The sequence below is a fragment of the Melanotaenia boesemani genome, chromosome 2 (assembly GCF_017639745.1).
Source record: "Melanotaenia boesemani isolate fMelBoe1 chromosome 2, fMelBoe1.pri, whole genome shotgun sequence".
Classification (NCBI taxonomy): Eukaryota; Metazoa; Chordata; class Actinopteri; order Atheriniformes; family Melanotaeniidae; genus Melanotaenia; species Melanotaenia boesemani.
The window spans coordinates 4535546-4543589 of NC_055683.1; the positions used below are offsets into that span (position 1 = coordinate 4535546).

The 8044-nt window shown below is 44.0% G+C and overlaps 1 protein-coding gene across 2 annotated transcripts; it reads left to right on the plus strand.

The window, feature by feature from the left end:
* Positions 1-1180: 1180 nt before the first annotated feature.
* pex12 (peroxisomal biogenesis factor 12) lies at positions 1181-6944 on the plus strand. 2 transcript variants are annotated; one of them, XM_041999119.1, is made up of 4 exons: positions 1181-1459; positions 1663-1786; positions 1905-2440; positions 6313-6944. In XM_041999119.1, exons 2-4 carry the CDS (start codon positions 1664-1666, stop codon positions 6713-6715), a joined length of 1062 nt encoding a protein of 353 aa, XP_041855053.1. In that variant the 5' UTR covers positions 1181-1459; position 1663; the 3' UTR covers positions 6716-6944. The 2 variants fall into 2 exon arrangements, with proteins under 2 accessions (XP_041855053.1, XP_041855043.1); XM_041999109.1 differs by having other exon boundaries at positions 1183-1459; positions 1660-1786.
* The last annotated feature ends 1100 nt before the right edge of the window (positions 6945-8044 follow it).

The following is an 8044-nucleotide window of genomic DNA, read 5'->3' on the forward strand; positions in this document are numbered from 1 at the left end:
TGTTTCACACAAACCACTCTCTCTCTCTCTCTCTCTCTCTCCTGTCTCTTTTCTGCATCTGTTCTTTCCTCTTCGTTTGGCTCTCTATTCCCTCTAAAAATCTTCCTTACATAAATCCTTATGTATATATTACTTATAACCATATTAACTACAGCACACTGGAACAACATGACAGGCCCTAGTTTCAAGATTGCTGGGATCTCCTGTTTGATTAGAACAAAACCTTAAATCTAGCAGACAGATGGAAACTACTTTCCTAAACATCAGCCACAGTGTTACATGTCTCAGCTCCAGATTTTCTCCCTCTGTACCTAAATAGTACCTGGATAGCATCTGCCTGCAGCACCAAAGAACTCCAGAGTGATGTTTGTCTCGCACCTGTCCTCCTCCTCCTCCTCCTCATCTTCCTCCTCAGATCACCTCATCACCTCTGCTTCTGTGTTCTGGATGATTCTCAGATGTTTAAAGGGGTTTGTGGTCTTGCCACACATTAAACGGCTGTTTATGGAGCTTAAATACCTCCACACGACAACTCCTCGGACTGAATGATCAGTGATCATTGATCCCTGATCAGTGAGTGAGGGGCGCGTGAAGCCACACTGTGCCTTATTTCTCACATGACAAAAGCAAGCGGAAGAAAAAGTAGTTCCTACCAACCTGATAATTTAGTTACTTTTCACTGTGTTAATGTTAATTATTAATATGAGAAGGACATTTCGTTTGAGAATAAGTTCGAGAATATAGTGCGTATTCTGTAGAACTGTAGATGATTTTAAAGACGGTTTGTTATTTTTGTAAACTTTGGGGGCTCAAAGAAGGACTCAGTACATTAGTATGAATTTATCGACATCAAGTGGAATCTGCAACCTGAAATGGACGATGGTTTTACAAAATTTAAAGGAAAATGAGAAAAATGACAAGCACAGGGAGGACCAGGACAGGGGAACATGATATGGACACATTGACAAACAGCTCATTGAGCATATGAGGGTGTTTGTTAGTCTGTTTATTTGTTTGTTTGTTTATTTGTTTGTTAGTCTGTTTATTTGTTTGTTTGTTAGTCTGTTTATTTGTTTGTTTGTTTGTTTGTTTGTTTGTTTGTTTGTTTGTGAGCAACTTTCCGGTCTGCACTCCCTATCAGTTGGTGGCCGTAATGCACCAAATTGTTGTTTGCCAACCTCCAAAACACATCAGCAGGAAAAAGACAGCGTACGTGTACGTCATGACGTTGCGCAGTCGACTGAAACGTCATAGTGCGGAAGTAGTGCTGGCTTTGAACAGTGTGGTCAGTTTGCCTGAAGAGAGGTCAGTAACGGAACATGAACTGCTAATAAACAAACTGTGTTTTTGCTGTAAATTCTCGCGCAGCGCGAGCTCATCTTAATTCTCCGCGTGATGCTGACGGAGTGTGAAGAGACGTGAGTGACGCAGCTCTGCTAGCTTAGCGGCTAACAGTAAGGTATGTTGAAGTTCTTTAGGTTTTTGTTTTGTGTTCATGTTCATAATTGAACTGTGTTGTCTTAGTGACAGGATAATACAGTATTTATCTTTTTCTGAAGAAGTTTCAGTCCGTATTAAAGGACTGAAGTACATGTAACTTTAATAAAGTGTTATTATGAACCCAAGTTATAGTTTATAACGGTATCTGTGCATGTGCAGTAGCATGGCGGAGGCTGGAGCCCATCTGACCTCCACAGCTGCCAATGAGCAGCCGTCCATCTTTGAGGTCCTGGCTCAGGAGTCTCTGATGGAGGCGGTCAGACCTGCGCTGAGACATGCCATCAAGGTGGGGGTCACTAAATCACCAGCTTGTCTGCCTTATAAAAACCCTTCAATAATAAGCCTGTGTACATCCATGATGATGGTCGAACTAAGAGGACTCCTTATGCTGTGATCTCTCTCAGGTTCTGGCTGAATCCAACCCATCCCGCTTTGGCTTCCTGTGGAGAAGTTTTGATGAGCTTTACCTGCTGCTGGACCTCCTCCTCCAGAACCACTTCCTATTTCACTGCAGCGCCTCCTTCTCTGAGAATTTCTATGGCCTGAAAAGAGTTCCAGGCGGGCTACGGCTTCCTGTTAGCCTGGGGCTGCGCAGGACGTCCCGCTGGCGCTCCCTTGTCCTCCTGTGCCTGGTGCCATACCTTCGGGCCAAACTGGAGGCAACGCTGGCGCGGCAGAGGGACGAGGAAGATTTCTCCATCAAGCTGGCTCAGACCAGGAGCCAGAGGCTGTACCGGGCAACGGTGGCAGCGTACCCCTACGTCAGCTCCGCCTGGCAGGCCTGGATCTTCTGCCAGCAGCTGCTTTTTGTCTTTGGTGTCACCAGGACTCACAGTCCGCTGCTGTGGCTCGCCAATGTCAGACTGGCTCGACTTAATGCCCAAGATATCCGAGACATGGAGCGAAAAAGCAGCATCAATAACAACCCAGCTGACGGGAGGTAAATTCTGACTTTTTCTTCTAATTAGCTCAAAGTAACAGATTAAAGGGATGTTAGACTTTTTTTGTTTCGTTAAGTGCATTTAGTTTATTCAGCACCGTAACACAGATTATCTGGTGGAATGTAACTAGGTATTAATTATTATCACAGGGGAAGATTGCTGCATTAACTCCTTTAGTTATTTTACCAACTACGATTTTGACATGTGAAACCTTCAGGCAGAGATGGTGTAATATGGTGTCAGTTTACCAAACTGTTTGCCAACCACCAGGAAAAAAAACAACAGGAAAACACTTCACTGTTGCTAGGCGCTGGTTTGTGTGTTGCTAGGCGCTGGTTCGTGTGTTTCTATGTGCTGGTTCGTGTGTTGCTAGGCGCTGGTTTGTGTGTTGCTAAGTGCTGGTTCATGTGTTGGGGCTGGTTCATATGTTGCTAGGGGCTGGTTTGTGTGTTGCTAGGCGCTGGTTTGTGTGTTGCTAGGGGCTGGTTCGTGTGTTGCTAGGCGCAGGTTCGTGTGTTGCTAAGCGCTGGTTCGTGTATTGCTAGGCGCTGGTTTGTGTGTTGCTAGGCGCTGGTTCGTGTGTTGCTAGGCGCTGGTTTGTGTGTTGCTAGGCGCTGGTTCGTGTGTTGCGAAGCGCTGGTTCGTGTGTTGGGGCTGGTTCGTATGTTGCTAGGGGCTGGTCCGTGTGTTGCTAGGCACTGGTTTGTGTGTTGCTAGGGGCTGGTTCGTGTGTTGCTAGGCGCAGGTTCGTGTGTTGCTAAGCACTGGTTCGTGTATTGCTGGGGGCTGGTATGTGTGTTGCTTAGCGCTGGATCGTGTATTGCTAGGCGCTGGTTTGTGTGTTGCTAAGCGCTGGTTCGTGTGTTGCTAAGCGCTGGTTCTTGTGTTGCTAGGCACTGGTTCTTGTGTTGCTAGGCGCTGGATCGTGTATTGCTAGGCGCTGGTTTGTGTGTTGCTAGGCGCTGGTTTGTGTGTTGCTAAGCGCTGGTTCGTGTGTTGCTAGGCACTGGTTCTTGTGTTGCTAGGAGCTGGTTCGTGTGTTGCTAGGCGCAGGTTCGTGTGTTGCTAAGCGCTGGTTCGTGTATTGCTAGGGGCTGGTTTGTGTGTTGCTAAGCGCTGGATCGTGTATTGCTAGGCGCTGGTTTGTGTGTTGCTAAGCGCTGGTTCGTGTGTTGCTAAGCGCTGGTTCTTGTGTTGCTAGGCACTGGTTCTTGTGTTGCTAGGCGCTGGATCGTGTATTGCTAGGCGCTGGTTTGTGTGTTGCTAGGCGCTGGTTCGTGTGTTGCTAAGCGCTGGTTCGTGTGTTGCTAGGCACTGGTTCTTGTGTTGCTAGGAGCTGCTTCGTGTGTTGCTAGGCGCTGGTTCAAAGGGAAATTTATTGCTAATGGAGTACAAATATAAGGAACACTGAGAACCAAAAGCAACTGGCAAAAAGTTAAATAATAATAAAGAAAATGAGGTCTGGTCAGGCCTCCGCTCGCTAACTAGCATATCATCAGTCTACCATGACTTTGAACAGTCATCCAACAGAAGGTCCATCCACAAATCAGCAGCAGCTAGCTTTGTCAGCCGATGAAGTTTGATGAAGATCACAAAGTGGACCTCATCTATGAGATGGTAGCTAAACACATGCTTCCCATCAGGTTTATGGAAGAAAAGGGGTTTTGAAGTTTGATGGAATTAGTTGAGCCTGAGTTTAAAGTCCCATCAACAAAAACCAACGGACTGAAGAAACTGTCCGAAGATGCTGTTGGGGAGCTGAACACCACAGATTCATGGACGGGTACAGCAGCGTGGTATGTAACCCTCGTGTCATGTAAAATACACAGAGCTGCTCTGCAGACCAACATCATGACAGAGAGACAAAATGATGATAACCTTGTGCTTTTTGTGGCCACCAATCTCTCAACTTTATTTATACAACACTTTAACAAGCAGATAATTAATTACACAACTAAAACAATAGAAAAAAAATGAAGAGTTGACAAGAATAAAAACAAGTTGCAATAATAAGAAATAATAATAGAAATGTAAATGGCAATACAAGCAAATATGAATTAAAAAGTTAAAGTAGATTATGCATCATAACACAAGAGATTAACAGAAAATTCTCCTGTCAGAGTTTTTGTGTCCCAAACACAAACCAGCTGCTGCTTCCATAGAAGAGAAAACTTGGAAACTAAAGACTCTGCCCCCATTCTGGTCCTTTAAATGCTAGGAACCACAAAAAGACCTCACTGCTCTGGGAATGGATATTATGTTGTGGTTGATAGGATAGAACGAGGTTTTTTATATAAGATGGGGCCAAACCGGGAAGGATTTTGTAATAAACTAACAGGGAGGCTAAAACTGGAGAGATCAAACTTGGCTGGAGACTAAATGGAAAAGTAGCAGCATGTTAGCAACATGGTGTTAGCCAACACTGAACCCCTGCTGGGGGGGGTGGGGGTGTCATTTACAGCATAGAAAGAAAGCATATCGATAAAAAACTGTATTGATTGGTATTGATAAATATAAATACTTATTTGAAAAGTTTAAAAAATATTTTTAAGTGCAGCCCTGGCCATTTTATGCCATTGCTTTTAATGACCTACTTTTAATAAAAAAAACACTGAATTCATATTCAACCCTTCATTCAACCACCTTTTTAAACATAAATGAAAGTTTTTTTTTAAAAGAAAAAGAAATCAAGTTAAGAGACCTGTGTGACATCAGTAAATACTGACAAACATAAGGAATACACCAAAGCTCAGCGGGTCAGACAGGAAATCAGACACAGGAGCACAAATCCAGTAAGTTTCAAAATAAAAGCCCCTGTGCAGGTCGCTGAACTACGTAAACATGCCATTAATGGTCAGGAGGTCTCAGTGTTTGTTTTTTTCATCATGGATGACGAGGCCTTCATCCTGGAGGTGGAGAACCACGATTCTTTTTTCCCTCACCCGCGACCTCTTTTCCTAACAATTTCCTCCCAATCGTTTTCAGTACACATGCTCTCTGCTGTGGTTAGGAGGGGCAGGGACTTGGTGATGGAGCGAGCTGAGGTCTGTGTTTATGATGGGTTGGGAGGATATGATATGATAGGCTATAATGAAGGAGGACAGGAAACTGTTTTTCTATTGTACCGCACGTCTGTCAATCAATATATATTGTTATTGAATTATCGTCCAGCTGTAGTTTCATTCCAAGAATGATCCAGTAACTCGGTGATTTTGAATGTAATTTTTGCTTGAAATGCCCGTCGTTATGGAAACCATCTGAAGACTTTGGAATAAAACAGATTTTATCGGCAGCCTTGGATTACTAATGCGGTGGAACATCTGTTACTAATGCATCATCAACTTTCCCATCGTCTGCTGATCGTTTTAGCTTCAAACTGACTCCTTAACCCTGATTTCAATGTCTCCTACTAATTATGACACTGTTGGTAGCAGGATATCACTGTAAACGAACACCTTGCTTTCACTGTGTTGAGGGTTGCCTGTTTTTGTAGGATCTGTAGTTTTTGGTGAAGAAGAAAACGGTGGAGCCGCCGTTAAATGGAAAACCTGGCATCCCGTCTCTAACAGTTATGAAGCTCGGTTATATCATCGTAACTCATCCCAACGCTGACTTAAAAGATTCCCACACAGATTCATACACTTTCTACAGACGTCACCAGACGTCTCCGTACGTACGTTTGTCATTTCATGAGGAGCTGCTTTTGTCTCTGAGATGCTTCATGAATCCTTACGGAGCAGAAACTTGGAGTTCTGACGTGAAAAGTGACGAGATTTTAATTTCTGAGTGAATCCAGAGAAGATGTCAGGTGTTGCTTGTTGAAGCAGGCTGGGTGGAGGAGTTTGTAACGGTGTTGTCGTTGTGTTTCCAGCCCTCTGCAGCGAGCGTGGAGTCTGATGTCCCAAGCGGCGAGGGGCGTGGCCGTCTCCTTGTCCACCTCCCTCTCTCTGGGCGTCTTCTTCCTGCAGTTCCTGGAGTGGTGGTACTCGTCGGACAACCAAAGCACGGTGAAAACCCTCACCTCCCTGCCCGCCCCTCCACCCCCCCTCCACCTGCAGCAGGACCACGGCACGGACGCTCGGCCGGGCGCCGACAGCAGGAGCTGCCCACTGTGTCGCCGGCTGCGTACCAACGCCACGGTGCTGTCCACCTCCGGTTTCGTCTTCTGTTACCGCTGCATCTTCACGTATGTCAAAGCCAACCGCTGCTGCCCCGTCATCGGCTACCCATCTGAGCTGCAGCACCTGGTCAAGATCTACGAGCCGGACAGCTAAAGCTCCTCCATCAGGAGGAAACGGTGGCCTTGATCTCAGCGAATGTCCTCTGCTGTCTGGTGATGACGGCTGTTTGGAATACTGTGTATTTAAAGATGGACGCTGAAGATTTTTATAACTTTGTTTTTACTGCGAAATTCAGCTTTAATATGATCTGATTCAGATGTTAGATTGTTTTTAATATTGAGTCAAACTATTTGAAAATTCAGTAATAAATTGTTTTCTTGGTGATAATGGTTTTATTCTTTTATATTTATTTATTCATGACAAGTTTAAAAATAATCTAAATGAATTAGGACGAAGGTAACTTTCTGCCCGTCAGCTGACTTAAACTCTTCAGGATGTAAAAGTGTGATCGAGTTGCGGCTTGTTGATTCAACGGAAACCAACACCCACATCACAAAATCTGCCACCATTTTGATTAGACTGGATTCAGGATGCAGAGATAAATATCAGCTGATTTAACACGATCACATCCATCCAGATCATTTAAAGTATCAGTGAATTGATGCTGGACCAGACGGGGACGCCAGGAGCCAGTCCACCCATGTCCACAGAGGCTGCTGCCATAGCAACCACTGAGATCAGGGCAGGCTGGCGTCTGCGGTGCAGAACCCCAGCCAATCACCACGGCAACAACCCCTGGAACGAGCAGGCAAAACTCCCAGTGTGTAACATGTATTTTATAGTAATAATATATTTCATATTAATATAATAATCTATAGTGTGTAACATGTATTTTATAGTAATAATATATTTCATATTAATATAATAATCTATAGTGTGTAACATGTATTTTATAGTAATAATATATTTCATATTAATATAATAATCTATAGTGTGTAAAATGTAAAAAACAGAAAGCAGTGATTTCTAAATGTCATAAATCCATATTTTAACTACAATAAAACATGAAAACACACCTTAAACTTAGTTTTTAAATGGAGGACCGTGGGCCCATTTTTTGGTGGAAAGTGACGTTTAAAACTGAAGTGGAGAAGATTTGTAAAGTGATGCAGATAAACTTTTTTCCTCCACTCTTTATTCATTTGCAGGACTTTTGTTCCAGTGATGATGAATCTCGGAAGCGTTTTCTCCCTTTGGTGATGCCGGAAGCATCACCAGCTCTCGTCTCATAAAGCTCATAACCTTTCTTAAGTTATCTTCATCTCATATATCTAATCACTCAGTGGGTAGAGATCCGAATCTTCTTCAGCAGAATCCTCTGCCTCCTGTAGCAGGGTAGGACGGCCTTGGTGTCCACTGATTAAACCTTTTAAACAGTGAACAAAGTATCACAGCTTCATTCTTCACACCTTCATACAGGAG

Coding starts and splice junctions, on each gene's coding strand:
- pex12 (XM_041999119.1), top strand. CDS start 1,664: ATGGCGGAGGCTGGAGCCCATCTGACCTCCACAGCTGCCAATGAGCAG. Junction 1,787..1,904: donor CGCTGAGACATGCCATCAAG/GTGGGGGTCACT, acceptor GATCTCTCTCAG/GTTCTGGCTGAATCCAACCC. Junction 2,441..6,312: donor AACAACCCAGCTGACGGGAG/GTAAATTCTGAC, acceptor TTGTGTTTCCAG/CCCTCTGCAGCGAGCGTGGA.